Raw genomic sequence first — 22,108 nt, 5'->3', positions numbered from 1 at the left:
TGTAGAAAATAGCGCACCGGAATGCTCGAAGCCGTATCATCGGTCCGTTGTTTACGGCAATTAGGAAGAAATGGACGGAATCGCCCTTCTCTCCATAATCTACGATCCCATATACGAATACTCCACCTGAAATCCGTACTACCTCAGATTCGTGGGGTGATGCTTTCAAGTAGCCTACCCATTTGTTTCACTCGAATGAGCGGGGGAGAAGTCCTCAACCGCTCGCACTTGAATGATGAGCGTATACAAAGGTGACGCGATGCAACTGATACTGTCGTAAAAAACGTCGTAAAAGACGTGTTTTTTTTTACGACGGTTAGGGAGAAAAGCTTGGAACCACTCTGGATCCAGCAATCTACAGCCCAATCTCGGTTTTTCAGCGGATTCCCTCATCACATCACGTTCGTAGTATTCTGTTTTTAATGCTCTGCAAATACAACGCGCAAAAGTGATATTCGATTGCAGGCGTAGCTTTCACTAAGTAGAATCCATACAGGTTTGCTCCACCTGCTGACGAACTTCCACTTCTGACCACAGTTCTATTCTTTTGCTGCTCGCTAATTTTGCTCTGGGACTGGTAAAAAATCACAATACTTGTGTTTTCCATTGTGCTTTCGGTGAAAGTAAAATAGACGGTTTCTGGGCGGTTGAACCTTCGGTAAACTCGGGGCTGAGTCACTGATTAGACGAGGGATGATGGTTGCATTACCTGTGATCGGTTGAAAACCCCTCCACCTCAAAAGTTCAAATGAAATCAAGCCGTTTTGATCAAACTGTACATGTTGACATTAAAGGCAAGATTGCGGTACTAAGTGAAATGGAAAATTCCAACCAAAAGAAGTTGATCTTTAGAGTATCTTCTTTAAAATAGTGGGGTTTTGCAAAATGCAGCACTTGAATCTTGCAGCAAATCTTGACGATTGGCACTAATTTCTTGCTGCTTCCGCTCCACTTATATTAATATTTTTCTTACTTCTAAGCTCTTCTTTTATTGTTTCCTTCACTGACTCCCAGTTTACACTCGTTAGAAATATATTTGCAGTGGCTAACCCAAAGATCATCAATATCCAAGTCCTCTCTTCTTGAAACCTAGGCATTGGGAACTGTATTTATGGTTTTATTGCTACGTCAACTTCGAAGTTTTGCTGAAACTTTATTATTGCAAGGAAATGTGACCATAGCGATTCGCCTTGGGTGACAATCTGTAAGTACGCGATGGTTCACCGCCCCAGCTAGTCAGTGAGACTGGCCTTTGATAAAGACGAATTTGTCTCTAATCAGACCAATAATCAAATTTTACCAAAACCAAAAGAAAACATAGATACAGTTTTCAAAGACAATCTTTCAAAGCTGTTGAAATCGACTACAGTACTCTACAGTATGCTACAGTATGCTTCAAATGAGGATTTTTTTATCGGTTGATGACCTCATGGTTTTCATGCGGCATTAATGTGGTTTTCATTTTCAGAAATTTACCGAAATGATAAAGGACTTGTCACAAATCACCATCGACAATCCGGAAGCTATGAATAGCGTTTTAAATGCGCTCAACAGCGTTCTTCAGGGAGGGAATAACCACAGTAGTATAGATGGGAACTTGCCGGTAAGCTTCCGCTCCTAATAGTTTTTCATGTTAGCGTGATAGAGTAAAGAAATAGTGGCTCTAACAGCTCTAGTAATAACAACCATATTCTGCACGTCCCGTATTCTGCAGAGCACTTCCGGCATCACATTTGGCATTATAGAAGCAGAAAAATTCCAGGCTGTTGCATCGAAGATTACGGCAAGTTCTAAACAATTGCTTTTAACTATCATACTTTTGAATTCTAAGCTAAATGCTACTTACAAGTAGTTGTAATAAATTTGTATGTGTGTGCATACCACTCAGGTGATTTTCTATAATATATTTGTTCTAGACCAGCACTGTTGGGAATGAGATCTTCATTGTGGGTGACATTAGGCCAGGCTACCTTCAACGCCACCATTCCACTTACGTGAGTAAAGGAGGCACAGTAATTCTTGGACATCAACCGATTCGCGAGAACAAAATCTATCTATTGAGTCTTTTCTGAACTCTGAAAAACTACAAGGTAACTACCCTTTGAATTGCCAGTGGCTACGAGTTACTGGATTTGGCTCACAGATATCTGAGGATATATGATATTCGATACGAACGAAGTGCTAGAAGACTCAATTAGTAGTTACATATTTGTAAAATATGTCGTAATCACCAATATTTCCGCAACTCTTTCATGTGTATATTTGAAGGAATTCAAAGAGTTTCAAAATTCCACATTTCAAGTTCACTAAGGGCCCTACATTCCTGCCATGAAAAGATACGCGATGAAATTTCTTCAAGAAACTATTTATTCTGAAAAGCTTAGACTTAGGTCTTATTTATTGTCGGGAATATTCAAATTTGTGAAGTTTTTTCTGGAAAATAATTTCAATTACTTCAGTTGTTTTGCATTTTATTCGCAATATCATATATACCATCAGGACGCAATTAGGACGACGCCATGAGCTAGGTCCGCTGATTTCTTGCTGATAATTCAAAGTGTAAGTCTCTTGTAAGGGGTTTTCAGAGTTCAGAATAAACTAAATAGGTAGAACATGCTCTCACAAATCGGGTAGTGCCCATACTTCTCGAAAGGGAGAAAAATAAATTAGGTCACGTTGAGAAAAAAACGAAAATATACACGACTTCTGTTTTTCTGCCAAACAACTGCCGTACGTGCTGTATCATAACGTAGTATGTGTTCAAATTTCGTATACGGCTGCCAAATTCTGCTAGCTTTCAGATGTTAAGTGATGGTGATAAAGTCGGCATAGATGGAGACTACTCTAGCAACATGGAAGTGTCTTCTACACCTGGATCTAATCAAAAGAGTCTGCTTAGCACGAAAAAGTACACGTACAGGCTAGAGAACACAGTAGAGGTGGTTGCAATGTTGCAGCGTTGCACAGTGTAGAAATAGAACCAAGAAATTATTCAAGGTGATCGCTACCTCTATACCGCCAACAACTGGTTATCGTATTCAACTGTGGAATGCGAGTGCTATTTCATACACTACTCAGAAACAAGAGCAGACGAACACCAGCATCACCGCTTGGGTACCGATCACTGATGCATTGCTAGTGATGGAGGTGAAATTTGGAGGTTTCAGCACAATTCTTTGACGGCTGCTATATTTTCAGTAGGTTTCCTTCAGGAATCTGTCGATGTTCTGGAAGCGATGGTGTTAGGATTGACGTACCGAGGAAAAAGTTTGTCCTTCAAAGTAGAATTTGAAGGAACCGAATACCTTGCGAAGTACAAGTACGTCCATTTACTTGGAATTATTGCTGAAATTCTCAAACGTTTCAAATATGACTAAATAGATAAAAGATAGAGTGCATGCGCTGATCAATTGCTGTGGAGTGCGATTACGCGAGTGTAGTCTTAGAATCCCTTTTAGCGGGGTTAGCAGATGTGTCAGGTCAGCGTTTCTTACCCTCCCAAACAACTCTCCTACCAATTTATCGAACAAGAATGCTTGAAAGACTCGTTTGGCCCGGGAGCGGTTCCGAAGCATCGATTGATCGTGCAGTCAGAGCTGAACTTCTTAGGAACTGCTCTAAGCCCTACCTGAAATATGATTTATGAACAATAAAAGCAACGTATGGAGAAGATTTTGGAGCTGATTTTTCTGCCAGAAGGAGGGAAATTTCTGCGTACGTTGTATGCTTTCAAGTGTTGTGTAGGTGTGTCATCAAACTGCTCTAGTACGACATATGTATACATTTCATGAAGGAGCGCAACTCACGTATTGGACGCATTTTTCGCAGGTATCCTGCGAGCTGTGTCTCTGAATGTTCTTGGTCTCTCGAATTCCTCTATTTCCCTAGGGAATTCTGCGTTCCCAATCTTTCTACCTGATGAAGGAAAGACTCCAGTTTCGAAAGATTTCCCTGTTTTCAAAAATTTTTGTAACAACCATGGTATTAGTTAACCAAAAAGAGAGAATAGTGAAGAACACACTCTTATTCTTTTCTTTTCGGCCACTCATTCATTCGATATATGAGCACTCGGAAATTTGTTATTTCGTTCACTAACACTTTTTCATTTATTAAATCGAATAATGGACTATTTATAGCGGTAATACTAATAAAAGTTTACTTCTTTTCGACTTCTTGCCCAGATCTGATCGGAAGTGGGGTTGTAGAACAACGGATCATGCGTTACTGGCACCTAGTGTATTGAACGGGGAGATCGAATCGCTTGTGATTGTCATAGGACCTTTTGCTCCATCTTCAGTCTTCTCCTTGTTCACAAACCTGGATAAAACTCAAAGGCAAAAAATTATGTGAAGATACATATATTAGTGAATACTGTGGGACTAATATGTCTATTTTTCTCGAATTCATATCTGACCTTCACAAAATTCTTCTCTGCTCCTTGATATGCGCTCTTCTCGGCCTCAGAAATGGTCGAAGAGAAGATGTGCCCCAATAATACAAGTATATATGAAAAATTCATATATACTGGTCCATTCATGCTAGCTTCCATATTTTTGGAGCTTAGGAGGTTTTGCAATGTGAGTTTTCGAAGAGTTTTACTGCACACTTTCGGAATGGGCAAAAATACCTTAATGAAATATGGTAGCGACTTCACAATGTGAGACTGTTCCTTTGCATCGTCAAGCTCTCTTCACGTTTCTTCGCTGCTTTTACTGGTTTTTTTTGAGTGTGGCGCAGCTGGTTAGAGGTCCGTTGTAGCCACACGGTCGAGGGTTCGAAACCGCCCCAGTGTAAACCAAGCCTTTCATCCTTCCGGGATCGATAAATTGGTACCAGACTTGTCTGGAAGGATAAAAACACTGACTTGATCATCGGCTGGCCCCTGAAAGTTATTGTATGGGCCAACACGCGTTCCAAAACCTCAACGATACCTGTAAAACGCGTTGGCGCATCCCAAGTGGATTGATACAATAGTGACTTTATCCTTTATCCTTTTTTGCTGTTTTATTTTTCCATGTAGTTTCTGTTGCTGGTTCCTATGCAATTAATAGAGATTAAAAATATAGGTTTATTGAAATGATGCATAAGTACGGACCCAGTAGTCTACTAGGTCCGAAAGCCGGGAGCACAGGTGCCGAAGAGGCGAGAATCACTTCTGGCAGTCATTCTGGCAAGTTTCGTGTTGGCTCTGAACCTCGATTCTCGTATTCCTATATTCAATCGCTTGAATCCCCTATTTAAATTATCGGTAATGATCAAACGAACAACGAATGACCATGACCAAATGTCTTTCCTTAAACTTCGACTATCATAATTGCGACTGTATTGTTTCAACCCAGTTATGGAATGGAGAAAAAAAAATGAAACCCATCCGAAATAATTCGTGGGCTTGCATTTTTAATCCCTCGAACTATTGTTTTCTTTATTCCCCTCTTTTCCTCTTGTGAGCTCTTATTTTCACGTTAAGGAAGGTCTTTGAAAATGATTTGTTGAATTGATTCTCTTTTTTGAAATTATTTTCACCTTCTGAAGAAACAAGAAATGTCAGTGGGTAAAGCTAGTGTCTGAAGCGCTGGTGCTTCTCTTTTTGCACTTCCATATACGATAAGAGGTAAACGCAGTCATGCGGCTAACACCTCTTGTGGAATTATGAAGTCGACATTGTAAACGAGTTAGAAGATAAGTGACGGGCTTGATAGCTACTTATTTTCAGTAACGGATCTGTGAAACTCATGGGCGTAACCAATGACACTATGATGGTGTTCTACTCAGCCGCCCGCTCTGTAAGCACGGCCGATGGAAGACTCAGCGATGAGTTGGACAATATTCTCAATGAGCTTGTGATAATTGAAAGTTCGTTTTCGGAGCTGCTTGGTTTTCCGACACATTTGTCTTCTGATTTGTTCGCTTAACCTCGAATACTTAGCCGTTATCTCCAGCGTTCAGCGGATCAGTTTCGAATGAGGAAAATTTCGTAGGGATTCTTAATACCGATTTTAACCAGAAACGTGAAAGCAAAACGTCCGCTGTGAATCTAGCAACCGGAGGTCTCTGAAGCATCCGCAGCCTTCAGTTTAAAGGCACCACCCCACGATTCTGACGTGATATGGATTTTCGAGGGCAAATGACTATACGGGGGCGTAGATTGCAAAATCTTGCTCATCTCTCTCTGCATCACTGTAAACAGACGGCTTCAGAATGCGGTTCTTCACGACGTCCTCTATTGCAACGTGACGCCCTTGCGCTCCGCCCGCCTGCGTTTCGTCGGATAAGATGAATTGCCTATCGGGACTTCCAAATGGATTTTCGACGAATCGCAGCAGGGGCGGGGCGCAAGGGTGGCGCTTTGCAATAGAGAACGTCGCAAGGAACCAGATTCCGAAGACGTCTGTTTACAGTAATGCAGCGAGAGATCACACCCGTTTTTTGCGATCTGCGCCCCTGTATAATCTTTGGCCCTTAGAAATCCACCAAGGAAATTGTCAGATTCGTAGGGTGAAGCCTTTCAACGACAAGGCAGCTCTTCATGAGCATATAAGTAATGAAATGTAGTATGTGAGCACCTAAAGTGGATTTGATCCCTCGTTCGAGCATGTGTAGTTGTGTTGACAGTTAACATTTTTTTAAGCACTAAATTCCAATCTATACATACAGCCGGCTCCTGAGGCTTGGATTTCTAAGAATGATCATTGGTTCGTAAAAACGTCTCTCATTTTAGCTCCTATTCGTTAAAACTATGTAATAAAAACCATTTTTCGATTCTGGATGTTTGATTCTTCCTATATATCATTGAAAATAACAATACATAGCAAGTAGGCTGATTTATTAGTGTTTTTTTACTTTAGTGATTTTTACTATTTTTTTCACTCATATTACTTTAGAAATACTAATTGGTCAGGGTTTCACGCCGTGTCGGTCTTGCACTTCGAACTGCATTTGCACCGTCTAATTATTTTGAAAATTTGGACACAGCGATAGTGTCTAGGTATTCCATGACAGAGTTCTATCCAATTTTTGTGGGTTATGCACGATTGTTGAGTAAAAGGGGCAGCACTTCAAATATTTCCATATATTCTAGGAAGATAAGAGGAGCCGATGTATCTACTTAGTATTTTTTATCTTTTCAAACAGTCATCTCCCAGTTTGTGGTTCTCCGGAGTGATAAAAGCGTCGCTCGTCCAGCTCCGAACTATCGTCGGTGCAGATGCAGCCTTTCTACCTTGGAGTTCTATGATTCACAAGAAAGCCAGAAACAAAATTTCTACTTATGTGGGATCAATAAAAAAACGTAAATTACAAATAAGCGTGCCTTTTCTCCGGAGTTCGGAAGTTTTGCTGCTGAGTGAGCGACACGATGTGATCTGACACGAACTGACCTAGCTTGAACTTTCCAATCAGTTATTTTCTTCAGTTTTTTTTTTCATTTGGTAGTTTTTTTATGTGGAAAATAAAACTTTACGTCATCGGCCAAAGATTCTCAATTTTCGTTATGACTTCTACTGAAGACAACTCACCTTCTGAATACTCTATTTTACTAACTGTCTATGTGTTTCTTCAAAAACTTTCACTACGCAGAACGCTGACAACATCGTGAAAAAAACGCGGGCAGTTCAAATCTTGCGTTTAAACTCTTCCAAGACTCTTCTTTTAGAAGTGTCTGGAAATCTGCATTTCTTTCGCGTAAATGAAAAGGGTTCAAAAATGCAAATCCAAAAAATGATGAGTTAGAAGAAAAACATCTGTGGAGAAACAATAGCTTTACCTCACCCACTCCTCAACAGACTTATTCACAGTTCCACAAGCAATGAATACACTAACTAAACGTGATGTGATGGCAATGTATTTTTAGACAGGAAAATAATGCTTAAAGGCATTTATTTTTTATTATGAAGCAGATCATATACATATATAGATATATACATATATACATGTCATATATATACGTGTATGGAGCCTAATCTTACTCGAAAACAATCTTAAAATATTTAGGATAATGTTTAGAACAGCGGTTGTTGGAAGTTACTTCTATTTGGAACTCCTAAAACTAATTTTCATCCTAAAGCAGATGATTGTGTTTTAAAGGCATAAGAATAAGAAATTTCATTTCATTTTCCTACACACAAACAGTGCCAAGAGATATTGATGAGTAAGATTCTACAAGTGAACTTCTGTATTTTCTGTATACCTTTGCAGACCGTAGATGTAGAATTATTGAAATAGATAAATATCACCAGTGGTTACTTTAATAAGAACGCTTTAGTGTACTCGTTGACCGGCGCGCTCTTCTTCCAGTTCACTGAAGAGCTTCTTAAGAAAAAAAGAAAAAAGAAAAAAGGAGTCATATGCTAAAACCTCCTCAGCATGTATTCTTCGTTATCTCTTTAAAATGATGGTAATTTTAATTTTAGGTGTAGATAGAAGTAGTCTCAGCAAAACTACATGGCCAGAACTCTCGCTCATCCCATTCGAAAACAGTTCTCTTGGTGCAGTTGTCACCTTTGAAGGTACTTTGTGATTACTTTGTGAACTATTATACATAGTTCGCATTCTAACTTTTAATTATTCAGACATGACTGCTCTTCCCATTACCCCGATGTTAGACGTTCTAAACACAACAGTTTTGACTGTGGCCTCAGGTGAATTTGACAGTATGGAGAGCCTTGAAAACGGCCTAACCATGCAACCTGTTCCAATCCATGTCTCCGGCACTGTAAGGATGTTAGCTCTACGCAGCCTGTCTTCTCGTGTTCTCATGATCTTATTTCAGGTTAAAATGTCAAATGGGATGGACGTAACCCTGAAAGATTCCGTTCTACAGGGTTCTGTACATTACTTAACTATTAAAGAGAATGATCTGACGCTCACTATTGAGGATGCAAAATGGGAAGTACGTTCTTTGAAATGTTGGTGCATCCAAGGTACTGAAGTCGCATTTTTTTTCTTTTTTGTAGACATCTTCTTTTCAAAGTCATTAGTTGAACTTGTGTCGTCATTTTCTTTGGTATAAATATAAAAATACTCCTTTAGCTTATTTATTCCAGCTTTCATCTCCATCTTCGAAAGTTTTTATGATAAAAGTGATTTCTGGAAGGTACAATCACAATTACAAGAAGAACATCAGGTAGTAAATTTTTTCCAAATAAATTTCGTTCCCTGTCAAGTTCATAGGTTATAATTGCAATATAAAGTGTTACTGGTGGCAGTGAAAAGAATATTTTTAGATAGTTTTAGTGCCCTCAGATTTGAAAAAAAACTATCAGTTTTTTTTTCTATTTGAAGTAGCTACAGTTGCAGCATAACAATTTTGTAGATACCTGTGTGAAATTCAGACAGGTAGTAGTTGTTTCGAGTGTTTGATTTTTCAAGTCATTGATGTATCATCGCCAGATCTTATCACTCCTCCCACTTGCCCATCGTCAAAGATTGGTTAAAGATTGGTATTGCTCTTTAGAAATTACATAAGTGATTCATCCTCTCAAACGCCTCATCATCCTACAGAAAGCATTCAGACAGTTTGCACATTCAATGCATCTAGCAGCACCGTACCAGAGCTATTAGTCACAAGGGCATTTATAAGGGACCCTGGCAGCCCGCCCCATAGATCAAAACCTGCAGTGGTCTTGATACAAGCAAATCTCAAGCTACAGGCTGACACGGAATCGTGCGCATGGCCGGCTCTGCACAAATCATGAGAAATATGTCATCAGCAAAGCATAAATGGTGTAGCTGTCGACCATCAGCCTTCAGTCCCACGTCTTCTCATTCCTGCCTTCGCATTCAGAATGGTACCCTCCACCAAGTGACTCCCATGTCCAACGTAGAGAGGAGGACTTCTGTAATTGGGAATTCCCATGGATGTTCTTAGTAGTCATGATAAACTCGAAAAAAACCTCCCCTTTTTTATTCCACTGTAGGCCCTGGGTCCTGATGATCCTGTGAAGTTCAGGCGTTCTTCTGGGGGCCAATTTTGGCGTTGAAGTTTTCAACAACGACCTTATAGAAGGTATGACTCTCTCTCTAGAATTTCTCTAGGTCTCTATAGAAAGCTTCGACTTCCACTTCTTCATAGCTTGGTATTGGGCCGTAAGCGACAGAGATTGTCAAGGCTGGCGTTGGACTACATCTTCCTATCCGCATACGTCCAATTTGAGTTGTAAGTTGTTCGGAAGAGTCGATGTTCTTTGCCATACTCGTGTTGAAGAGGACACCAACTCCACCAACCAAATGCATGTTCCTAGAAACGGTTTCTCTCCACTTTCATCAACGGCATTCAATAGGTAGCGCCGTCTAACCTGGGCCAATCCGATGTCTCGTATTTTATCTTCCTAGCTTGCATCTTCAACTCCTTCCTTGCACCTTCCAGTCAGTTGATTGCAGATTTCTGGCTGGACCGAGGATACAAGGAGGTTAAATATTGCGGGATACAAGGATAAATATTGCGGGATACAAGGATGTTATGAGTCAGTCTTGGCAATGCAGATACAAGGAATCCGGCACTTGTATCCACACTTGTCTCAGGGCAGAGACAAGATCGCTTTTATGCGAGGTTAACCGGGGAACGGTCAAGAGGTACCCGTATGATGCGCCGACTCGTATCCAGGCGGCTAATGAGCGTCGTTAACTGCACCGTGCGTCTCCTGATGCCGTCATAATCGCTACAGTAGCCTGATTGCTCTTCTTGCGCTACGTCTTCAAGACGCCCCGCCCACGCCACCCTCTCCTCCCATTTCGCCGCTTCTACCGCTCTTACGACGATTTTTTTCGCCGCGCCTACAGCTTATGATGCACATTTAAAATCGAATGGAAAGGAAAGTATCTGGTATTAGATGTTGTTTGAAGGTCTACATAAAGTGTGCTTGTAAGTTAATATAAAAGAAGGAAAGAATGAAATAGGTTTGTATAAGTGATATGTCATTTAGAAATGAGAGTGAAAATGAAATTATCTTGTTTTGACTATTTAGGGGGAAACCACTCATCCATTTCTGGGAATGCAAGAGATGTTTCAAAAGATGTCTGATCGGTGTTATGCTATCTTCTTCACTTTTTTTTCTCTTTCTAAGGATTTCTTTCTGCTTAACTAGCTGGGTAAAACTGGCATCCAACGAGGCGCGAATAATGCCTCGCAGACATGCACTGTACCCAAAGGTATATAAAGATAGTAAAGAAAGTATATAAAGATACTGAAGTCTCTGTTTGCCACTAATACACCTAACCTGTCATATTGATTTTATGCAGAGGATAGATAGAAATAAAGCGATAAGCAAAGATCTATTATATAAAATTGTATTAAAACGTACAAGCAAGTATTGAAATATTTGACATGTGCTCTATATAATCATTATATCTAAGTAAAATTTTGAAAAGGTGAAATATAGAAAGGAGTTTAAAGAATCTATACAAAGCAATAAGCGCATAAAGTTCTGCTATTATAGCTGCTGCAGTTGAAAGTTGAACACGAATTCGTCGAATGGCGTCGTGATAAACGCATACTTATGCACTGCTAGTTTATATAGAAGACTTAGGACATGAAATGTGTTAAATTATGAGATGTGTGAGAATATATGCATGTTTTTTCTCTGGAGCATCTTTTTGAGATAATTTTTACTTATGTAAAGTTATATTGGATAGAAGGATCTACTTCTTCTCTTTTATTCCCAATAATATGCGCTTAGTTTACTATATCCGTACATCAGAATTCGCTGCGGCAATTCGTTTTTCACTCCCCCTCCCTTCAAGATTCGCACTATCCACCGCTTCGTCGCGGCGCGAACGTCGCGCGCATCGATTACCAGAGAGCAGTAAGGAGGCGGGGTGTACGTGATCTCAGGCGGTCGTGGAGGATGTATAGCTGGTGGAGCGGCAGCCGTAATTACGCGGAGGAGCGCGGTGCTGAAGGAAGGACAGCCGGTTTTCACGGGTACCTCTTGTACCGCACCCGAGGTTAACCCCTATTCGCCACCTGGGGACGCGACACTTAGCCTACGGACTAAACGGCTATAATTCCTGCAGTGAGGGGGATCCGTGAAACTCCTAAAATAGTCGTGATAATTGCTCATTAGAGTGCTTCTGTTTTCAGCGTAAGTTTTTTTTTTGTCAGCAGGCTATAACTTGTAATAAAAGATCCATCCCTGTGCATTTTCCTGTCGTTTTATTTAAAAGGATAAAGGATAAAGTCACTGGCGTGTCAATCCACTTGGGATGCGCCAACGCGTTTTACTGGAATTCGTAACCGTTGAGGTTTTGGAACGCGTGTTGGCCTATACAATGACTTGCAGGGGCCAGCCGATGATCAAGTCAGTGTTTTTATCCTCCCAGACACGTCTGGTACCAATTTATCGACCCCGGAGGGTCGAAAGGCTTGGTGAGCACTAGGGCGGATTCGAACCCTCTACCGTGTGGCTACAACGGACCTCTAACCCCATCGTTCTATTTAGTTATTTATTTATTTCAAACGCCGTAAAACGTCTCGTATACTGCGGAAAAAATTACAGCAGTGTACTAATCCTTACCAACTCACTTTTCTTTTTACATACGAACCATAGAAATTGTTTAGATGCTCATAAACTATTCCTAACAAAAAACTATTGCATTTGCGCCTGAATTTCCGACCCATTAAGAGATAAACAAGTGTACTGCCATATTATTGTTCCCTTCCAAATTGTCGACTACTGTAATACATTAATGTTCGAGCTTTGGTGGATTTTCTTCTAGAAACGTTTCTATCGTAGTCTATTGGAAATACCCTATTTGAATGTAATAACTCTGAAATATTTATGCTATAAAAAGTAATATCTTGTTCTTCAGAACTATTTTGTACTTGGATAATGATCCTGTCATAGTAGAAGGTGGAAAGCTCTTTCGCAATCAAACGGACGGATATGTGATTAAAGGAGGCAAAATTTCTGGCTACACCGCTTCTGCTTCCAGCGGTAGTTTGCACGCACATGTTGTCTTTTCTCATTTCTCTGCTTCAATTATATCTACTCTTCAGCATATTCTCTTGGTAACCAAGTTTAGGACAGTCACAGAGCCTCATAAATCAAGAAACCCAGGAATTGGTGCTAAATATTCTCGAAAGTACCACAGACTACATGCGAGAAAATGGAACATATATGTCTTCTGAACAAATGCAGGAAGTGCATTCTTTGACGTTCTTGTACAGTAGTAGTAGTAGTAGTAGTAGTAGTAGTAGTAGTAGCGGTGTAGTTTCTATGCTTACAGACAGCAGAGAACGTTCTCAATGTGGTCAGCTCTGTAATAGAGTCAGTTAAGAGCACTTTAAATAAGCCTCTGTGGAGTGATTTGCAGAAGAATTTGAATAGTGAGAAGGAAAATTACGACTCGATTTTCAACGTAATTCCGGATGACATCGGTGAGAATCCACCAGAGAATCTGTTCATGTCCTCGTTCTCTTGTACTTTTCGTTACTCTTCGAATTTTGAAAAAAAAAAACTTCTTTGACAGCCAATATTCGTTATGTGGAGGACTACACTGAAGAAGAATGGGCAGAGGAGGCCACTAAGCTCGTTCAACAATCCATCGTCAGTTTATTTCGCAAATTGTATAGATGTCGCGCAGGACCCAAACTTCAAACACAGGGGAGAAAGATGGCCGCACAAATACAGGAAGCAATGAGCGTTTTGGAGGACACATTCGCCAATCGAGCCATTAATAACGGCGAAATACCCTACAGTAACACGGTAAGTTCATGAACATCCAAGAACAGCTGGATTGGTTAACAGCTCTTGAACGGAAAAATTGTTGATGCAAGGCGGCAGAGCAAAAAGCCCAACCGAAATAACACCCCTTCTGGATCTGTTCATTTACTCTGAATCCTTTAAAAGAGCTTATTTCATGAGACTTTCAGTACTTCTTTGAAAAGTATCTACCATCATGGAAACTATTAAGAAGTAAAGAAAATTGTATCATCCCAGCTAAGACTTAATGCTCTTCCACTGGCATATTCCTAGCATTTATTCTGAAACGCCATTTGGACATTCCTGTTTGCATTCAAAATTTTCCTTACACATCTTTATTCGAGTTGGTCTTTAATTTAAATATGCTACTTTACTTTATCTCACAAAACTGATTCGAAAGTAGTCAATCGAAAAATACAGATTAGTGCACCAAAGAGGACGAGAACTCTTCAGGTAAGTGCGAATGGCAACACTATGGTAGTGATGATTGGAAATTCTGAATATCTATTCAAGAATCCCCTTCATTGTGATAAATGGACGGCAAGTGGTTTTTTTCAGCTTCCTAGTCACAGAACCCCTCCATTTCTGCATTTTTTCTCGGATTTGTTTGATTCAGGTGAAATTCCCAGAATCAATTTCCGACTTAGGAGTTGACAATCTAACTGGCACAAATGACTACCGCTTGGGCATGTGGTGTTACGAAGAGAATCCGTTCATGTACACGCCCAACTTCGACGTCCTCATCACTTCAGGGGCTTTAGAGCTACATCTTAAATATCTGGACGGAAATTCAATTCTGTTTGCACTTGCTGCTTCTTTCTGAACAAGAGTCTTACATATCTTGACTAAAAAAACCATGTTCAGGGTCAACAATACACATAAAACAATCAATATTACTGGAGAAGCAGCTAGTAAGTTTTCCCAACCAGTCACCCTCAAATCTGGTTGAAAAAATAAGTGCAGTATACTGTTGAAAATGTAGAGCATTCAAAACTACTACTGTGTTCCTTTGCAGAAATCATCGCTCACAAAGTGCACGCAAGTGAGAGACTATGAACCTTACATATCCAACCATGAAAGTCATTTTTGCGTTCTTTTTTTTCAAGTTCTTTTTTGCGTATTTACAGTTCGAAAGCTGGGAACTGGAAATTTCATACGAGTGAAATACTTTTTTAGTGACAATGACCATACTTATAAAAAGTAGAGACAATGTGGAACTTTAGTTCTCTGTGCTTTCTTATTAGAGATACCGAAAACTTCTAGTCAGGTCAAAATCACATTGTCTGTAATTCAGTTGCGCAAGCGGCTAGTTTCAGTTGCGTGGTAGGCTGAAATACACTGTCATATTATATTGAGGTCAAAACGACATGAAGCACGTACGCAATAACGTACGCGGCTACCCTCGAGGCGCTTCGGTGAGCGTTGCGGCTAAGAGGGTGGTAAAACCCTTACTGGCACCGCCCATCGTTGCAGTTTGCGACGGTCCCAACTCGATTCCAACTGCTGCCTTCACTGTGCCGTTTCGAGCGCGTACGCAAATGCACCGCAACTACACTCGTGATTCATGTCGTTCTGACACGGCTATATATTCTCTCCGGTACCATACTGACTCCCGTGTAAAAGTAGAATTCATTACAAAACTGCGAAACGGAGCGAAGATGTGCCTAAAAATAAACAGAGCTGAAGGACCCGTGCAAACTATTTTGATAGCTACAAACCGAAGCTCACGTAGGGGTGGAGATAAACCTCTTGGACATCCCCGGAGCCTAAGTAGACTTGTCCTCGACCAATTCCTATCACCCACGAAAGAAGCCATCCGAAGTGGCATAAAGTGTATGTCTGTTGCTGATTGCAGTGCCACGCGGGTCTTCCGTGTCAATTATTGATTACTGAGACTAATCAGGCAATTTCTGAATATTACGTGGAGGTTTGAAGCTCTGACATAGCGATAATATACCAGAAACACATAAAATGTAGCTACTCCAGCAGTCATGCTATATAATAAACGCGCTTAGTCCGTGTGTGTGTGTGTTCGTCTGTGTCACGAAAATACTCTATAATGATGCAAAACTCTGCACCGGTGAGGTGCTGGACCATCGCCATGCACCTAACCTGCTAAGCATCTACCTCTTCACCATTGTCCAAATCTCTGTAGACAGCTGTTGGCTTTGATAAGGCAAGTCAGTTTCTCTCATATGTTAGTGAGTGTAAATAAACTTTTATGTGAATGTATACTTCCAAATTTGCAAACTGTCATGCTGTGTAATAACGAGCGTATTCTGTCACGTGTGTGCGTCTGTGTATGCGTGTGTCTCAGTCAAAAAATTCCAAAAAGAGAAAGACTGATACTATGGCGTTGGTTTGATGCGCTGGAGCCCCAACGCGGTAAAATTGGGTGAGACAGGCCCTATGGCGTCGAATTCGTGCCCCGGAGCCAGAAAGCAGTAGGGAGGGGAGAGGTGGGTTCCACTGCGTCGGATTGGTGCGCGAAATCCACAACGCGGTAGAATGGGTTTCTGTGGTTCCCTCGCATGTCTCAGTCAAAAAATGAGTATATCTATTTATTTCCGCATATCGATTTCCCAGCATGTCTTCCTGATGCTGCTAACATCCTTTCTTCAAAAAAAAAGGAAACGCACGTGCGAACGGCTGCTTAAATACAATACATAGCATCTACGCGATCGGACGTAGAACTTTAGCCGGACGTTCAGGATGATAAGTGAATAAATGACTTAGACAGAACGGCAAGCCCCCATCACGTCGACTCGCGGCTTATATACCCTTCTTTACGCCGCCATGATATTTCGGAACAGCCGGCTGCCTTTCTCCGTGGGCTCTTTTATATGTTCTCAGGATGTTTCGAAACCCTCTGCTCCTCTGTCTTCAAAACGCCTGTTGTGGCTCTTCTTTCAGATCTCAGATCTTCTTTTGTCTTACTTCAATAACGAAGGACACTAAGGAACTATATTGCTGATATCATCTCACCAGCAACAGGAAGTTCCTCTATCAGTCTCTAAAAAGACAACGATGTTTTTGCGAAGAGCGAAGAGTGCGAAGAGTATAGGTAAAGGATACCATAAAAAAAATAAAAGTTTTTAACCTTGCATGCATGCAGTGCATCTAGCACTTTGAAACATAGGAACTTCCTTTCCACTCTGATAAGGACAATCGGGTGTGAAGGTTAGCCAGGGTGAAGTATATTAAAGTGGATAAAGTGTTGTTGATCGCTTCTCTCGGGGTGCTGCTCCACGTTAGCTTCAGAATCGTTTTGAGGTTTACGATCCTGGTGTGTAACTGGCTTATACAATCTCTTGCCGGCTATCTGAGCTTTTATGCTGAAGGCAAAATATTCAGCTATGATATGCTAAATCTAATTCGGCATTCAATTCTTTAACTAAACTCTTCTCCATTTAACCCTCATCGAAAGGAAATCATACTGCGAGCGTATTTGCCGTTGCTATGGCCAGTTCTGTTGCGCGTGCAGAGCGAGGAGCCTACAACTCGTTTGGTTCTTGCCTGTTCAGAAAGTGATGAATGAAAAGTCTGGCGTAGGCGATGGAACTAGCGCGAATATGGTGAAGTCTATCCTGCCGTCTCAGATTCCTGTGATGACAAAAACTCTCCATTCCATATGGATTAACGAAAGATCATTACCTGACTCCTGGAGACATGCTGTAATAATTTCCTTACACAAGAAGTTATCTGTTGCGAAAAAAAAACCGAGAAATGTAGAGAAATACCTCTTCTGGGTGTAATGTACAAGATCTTGGAGCTGGTCATCTTGAGTCGGCTCATTGAACACTGCGAAGAAACCTTCTGTGATGAACATGCAGGCTTTCGTCCTAATCGATCTACGATTGGCACAGTGTTCACTGTTAGGGGAATGATAGAAATGTGGCAGCAGCACTCGAAGTCTATGTAGGTAGCCTCCCTGCGATGGTATTCTAGGAAAGTTCGTCCGCCTAATTCAGGACATGGATCAAACAATAACTGCTGCTGTTCGAATGCCAGCAGGATCTACTTCATCGTTCAAAATGGAAAGTGGAGTAAGAGAAGGAGCCATCGCGGCACCTTTCCTGCTCAATTCTTTGGTCGATAATGCAATGCGAAAAAAAAATTGAGCAATGTCCATTTGATAAGATTCTTACATAATCCGGACGTCTCTTTCTTGATCTCGGATACGCATACGATGTAATAGTATTAGCTTAAAGCAGCAGGAAGCAGCAAGATGAATCAAAATCTGTGACCGAGCAGTAGGCTGCACTTTAAAATGTATTTCTTACTATTAGAATGTCGTCCTTGTGTCGAAATTCACTGAAGCCTACAGTTGACGGCTGCGCTTCGATGAATAGAACCAGATGAGGGTCTCCACTAGAAACTCAGCAGGAATCAGTGTGAACGGACAACTCATGGTCAGCTCTCAGGACTTGTAGACGAGTTCTGTTTTCTGGGCTGCACGCTGAAAAACGACGGTTGTTATGGAAGGGACGCATTAAGCAAAGACAAGCTATATGTGGTCAGTTCTGCATTTAATTCTTTACCGAAGTGTCTGTGGTCGATCCCATCTCCAACGAAGTCAAGCTGCGAGCCTACCTGTCCGCAATTAGTCTTATCGTGATGAACGGATCAAAGACATGGGCTGCGTCATGAACGGTGTTGGAAAAACTCGACTGCGTGAAAATGAAGCTTCTTGGATGGATGCTCTGCTACTTTTGGCTTGGTTGGTTATGGTTTACAATAAGGAAGACATTTACTCAGAAGTGGAATGATGAAAGGGCGAACGACGCAAGTAGAACATCAGCATTTTGCCCCACCCTCTGAAGTAGTCATAAAAAACCGTTTTTGCTTGCTCACATCATGAAGAAACCATCAGATGGTCTTCTAGGTTGCCCCAAAGATGCTGCCAGACCTAAACTGGAAGAGACCACCTGGACGCAAAAGAAACTCCTGGACGGAAGTAGTGAAAGAAGATGTGAAGAAACTTGGCAAACAAAACAAAATAAACGGCGCGGGCTAGACGTAAAGTTTCGCAGAATATGGAACAGCGAAGGATGGACGGATTCTATATGAGCTCTAGCTCTAGGAAGATCGAACGGGAGGGATTCGAACATGTACAAGAATGACTTCCCTTGGAAAAGACGCAGATAAGCTGCGTTAGACAATAACATCCCCCCACAGTATAAGTGAAATCAATCTCATTCAATTGTATTTCTTTTGCCAGCCAAATGTTAGCTGAAACATTTGGCTGGTAAAAGAAGTACAGAAACGAACCATTCCAGTTTGCTATGACGTTGAATACTAGTAGAAGAAAACGCCCGCGACAAATTCACCTTCTGTTCATTTTACAGAGGTTGCAGAGGCGGAACAAAATTGATGCTATAGAACTGATTAGCAGGCAGCATACTACGAACCTGACGTGGTGAGAGAATCTGCGGAAAAAGCTTGAGTTGTTCTTGTAGATTTCGGGATCAGAGGTGGTTCCGCCTATCTCTCCTTAATCGTCGTAAAAAAACGCGTGGAAAGAGTCGTTTCTCAAGAAGATTTCAGTTGCAACGCGCCATCATTGTGCACGCGCCGCATCAACGGTCGGAAACCAGTGAGTTCACCTTGACTGTCTATTCAAGAGAAGCTATTGAACAAGCAGCTGAGGGAGCCGGGGCGTACACAAAGTAGTACGTTTCAGCGTTCCTCGTTGGAGGAAAAGTCGTTGCCATGCCCTTTTTTACGACGAGGGAGAGATGAGCGGAACCATCCCAGAGCCCGCAATCTACAACACCATTTCTAGCTTTTTCTCCGGATTCCCTATCCGTCAGATTCGTGGTATGCTGCCCTTAAAGGCATACCACGAATCTGACGTTTAGGGGAATCCGAGGTAGTGCGGATTTCAGGTGGAGTATCCGTATACGGGGTCGTGGATTATGGAGAGGGGATAGTTCCCCCCATCTCTCCCTGCATTGCAGCAAACAGCCGCTTCCAGAATGCTGTTTTGTACGACGGCCATTTATTGCAACGCTCCACCCGTTTCCCCGCCTCCGCCCTGCGGTTCGTCGAAAGTCAATTCGGACTGCCCCGATAGGCAGTAAGGGACGCTACTCGTGCAAGGGTGGTGCGCTGCAATAGAAGGCATCGTACAAAACAGCATTCAGGGGCCGGCTGCTTGCAGTGATTCAGGGAGAGATGAGCGGAACCACACCGCTCTCCATAATCTACGACCCCGTATACGGATACTCCACCTGAACTCCGTACCACCCCAGATTCGTGGTATGCTGCTTTTAACGATTTCGATCCAAATCATTTTACAATGATAACTAAGAAGATCAGAACAGAGGATCAAAAGCCCTGAGAGCACTGTCTTTTCATTATGGCTTGCACCAAAATTCTAATTTGCCGAATCATCTTAATGATGCCGACACTCAGCAAGCTAAATTCAAATACTAAAAGTAGAGATTACTACGTGACAAAATCACGTCGAAGAATATTATTCTCCTTTTGAAGCGAATAAATATGCAGTCGTGTTGATCAATAGAGACTAATATCAATGAAAGTATAGTCGGGTCAATACGACATGAAACACGAGTGTAGTTGCGGTGCATTTGCGTACGCGCTCGAAATAGCGCGGTGAAGGCAGCAGCAGGAACCAAATTGGGACCGTCCCAAACTGCAGCGATTGGTGGTGCCAGCAAGGATTTCACCACGCTCCTAGTCACTACGCTCCACCGAAGCGCCTCGAAAGAAGCCGCGTACGCAATTGCGTACGTGTTTCATGTCGTTTTGACCCTACTATAGGAATGCTCACTTCCCAAGAAAGGGTGAGCCAGAGCATGCAGGCTGATTTGTATTTTCAGCGTATCCTGGACTAGGAGTAGACACAATGGCTACTGAGTTCGAGAGTTATCAAATACTCGACATCCACACCTTCCAAACCGTCGCCTGGAATGTCTCACTTTTTCTTGAGGTACTATGGTTTCACGGTGCCAGCAGAACTCAAGATCGTCTCATTCATTCAGATCCGTCCAACATCGACAGTAAATCTCACAGGCCGTGACGCTTACGTCTTTCTAGCATACCAACGCCTGCCTGGTCCGATCGAGCATGATCACGATCATATGATGCGAATAAAGTATCCACATGGTAAACATTTGAGCTACCTAGACATTTGTGATCTGAATCAATCTAGGTTCTGCTCTAGATACAAACTTCATGTATGTGCCGGGAACAGTTCTCCGCAATCAAACGGGGCTCTTCTACATTGGCATCGGAGTGGTGGATAACAGCGGGAAAAATTGCGTCGAATTCCCACCTCCTTCGGGAGTAATGACAGGAAACTACTGTTTTATGCAAAGTGCGCTCTTATTTTTCCAACTCTTCTAGTTCAATTAAGATTGATTTTTCAGATATTCGATTTGATGTTTACGCGCGAGCACTGACGAAAGGTTGTTATCACTATGACAGTTCCCGTGATCGCTTCATTAATGTGCACGATGTGGTTGGTCACACAGCGAATTTGAAATTTTGCTTCAACGAGTTGCATTCTCCTCCCTTCTTTTCCAAAACAAACACGCTATTTCAAAAAAAAAAAAAGATTCAAATTCAAGCAAGTGTTGGCATGACCGAATATGCCAGGATATCTAGGGTCTTTGTCTCTGTCGACGTGATGTGAAATGGGAACACTAATTTTTCTGTGGCTCAAAATGTGCAATTCAAGAGTAGCGTGGTCTTTCCTTTTGTTCAAATTTTTTAAAAATAGAAAACGGAAGATTTTAATGATGCGAGTTTGAGTGCGTATGCGTAATTATTCATGCCCAACCAAAAGGAACTCAACGAAAATGTTCAGGGAGGCGGTTTGGGAACAATAGCAGATTTCTTTTAGAATACAGGTTCGGACCACCACATGTTTTACACGCCTCCAATTGTTGCTGATTATTGTCTCCTGCATTATATAGTTGGATTTTCTAGAGCTCACAGGGCGAGGCAAAAACTACCTCATCACTCTTCTACCGCTCGCACGTGAGTGCGGTTCATGCCCACGGGTGGCGTGTTGCAACCGAAATCGTCGTAAAAAACGTCGTCTTCCACGGCGTTTTTTATACGACGATTAAGGAGAGATGAGTGGATCTTCCCTGTATCCCGCAATCCACAACTCCATCTCTACAACTCTAGCTTTTCCCGCGGATTCCCTCACCACGTCAGAATCGCGGCATGCTGCTTTCCGCATCCACATTAGTCTCCTGTTTAGGTTGGCCCATACCATGGCGATGTTATTGTTCAATGTTTAACAAACCACCTCAGCACGTTTTCGCTGGGCCTCTTCACTCCTGATGTCGACATCGACTTTTCGTTCGAATACGTAAATGAGCATAGAGAGGTATGTAAATATTACAGATTTCTGCTGCCATCACTTTTTTTCGCTT

General features: G+C 41.7%; 1 protein-coding gene across 2 annotated transcripts in view; it reads left to right on the top strand.

Annotated features, from left to right (window-relative positions):
- Positions 1-1,480: 1,480 nt before the first annotated feature.
- The window catches only part of RB195_002551 (uncharacterized protein), a gene marked incomplete at both ends in the record, with an annotated part of 35,655 nt that continues 15,027 nt past the window's right edge, over positions 1,481-22,108 (top strand). The window contains 24 exons of one of the 2 annotated variants that reach the window (XM_064199862.1): positions 1,481-1,603; positions 1,715-1,783; positions 1,917-1,994; positions 2,802-2,939; positions 2,998-3,147; positions 3,213-3,319; positions 5,714-5,853; positions 8,409-8,504; positions 8,568-8,710; positions 8,768-8,887; positions 9,042-9,121; positions 12,805-12,929; positions 13,018-13,136; positions 13,222-13,372; positions 13,465-13,541; positions 13,599-13,700; positions 14,151-14,237; positions 14,314-14,495; positions 14,562-14,608; positions 20,543-20,652; positions 20,705-20,828; positions 20,887-21,039; positions 21,092-21,183; positions 21,934-22,062. In XM_064199862.1, the coding sequence (XP_064055743.1) occupies positions 1,481-1,603; positions 1,715-1,783; positions 1,917-1,994; positions 2,802-2,939; positions 2,998-3,147; positions 3,213-3,319; positions 5,714-5,853; positions 8,409-8,504; positions 8,568-8,710; positions 8,768-8,887; positions 9,042-9,121; positions 12,805-12,929; positions 13,018-13,136; positions 13,222-13,372; positions 13,465-13,541; positions 13,599-13,700; positions 14,151-14,237; positions 14,314-14,495; positions 14,562-14,608; positions 20,543-20,652; positions 20,705-20,828; positions 20,887-21,039; positions 21,092-21,183; positions 21,934-22,062 (2,742 nt within the window). Of the gene's footprint in view, positions 1,604-1,714; positions 1,784-1,916; positions 1,995-2,801; positions 2,940-2,997; positions 3,148-3,212; positions 3,320-5,713; positions 5,854-8,408; positions 8,505-8,567; positions 8,711-8,767; positions 8,888-9,041; positions 9,122-12,804; positions 12,930-13,017; positions 13,137-13,221; positions 13,373-13,464; positions 13,542-13,578; positions 13,701-14,150; positions 14,238-14,313; positions 14,496-14,561; positions 14,609-20,542; positions 20,653-20,704; positions 20,829-20,886; positions 21,040-21,091; positions 21,184-21,933; positions 22,063-22,108 lie in introns of both variants that reach the window. The other variant, XM_064199861.1, reaches the window with a different exon arrangement.

This window comes from Necator americanus, chromosome IV, assembly GCF_031761385.1.
Source record: "Necator americanus strain Aroian chromosome IV, whole genome shotgun sequence".
NCBI lineage: Eukaryota > Metazoa > Nematoda > Chromadorea > Rhabditida > Ancylostomatidae > Necator > Necator americanus.
Note: the sequence above shows the minus strand (reverse complement) of the source record. Positions and strands in the feature narration are given on the sequence as shown.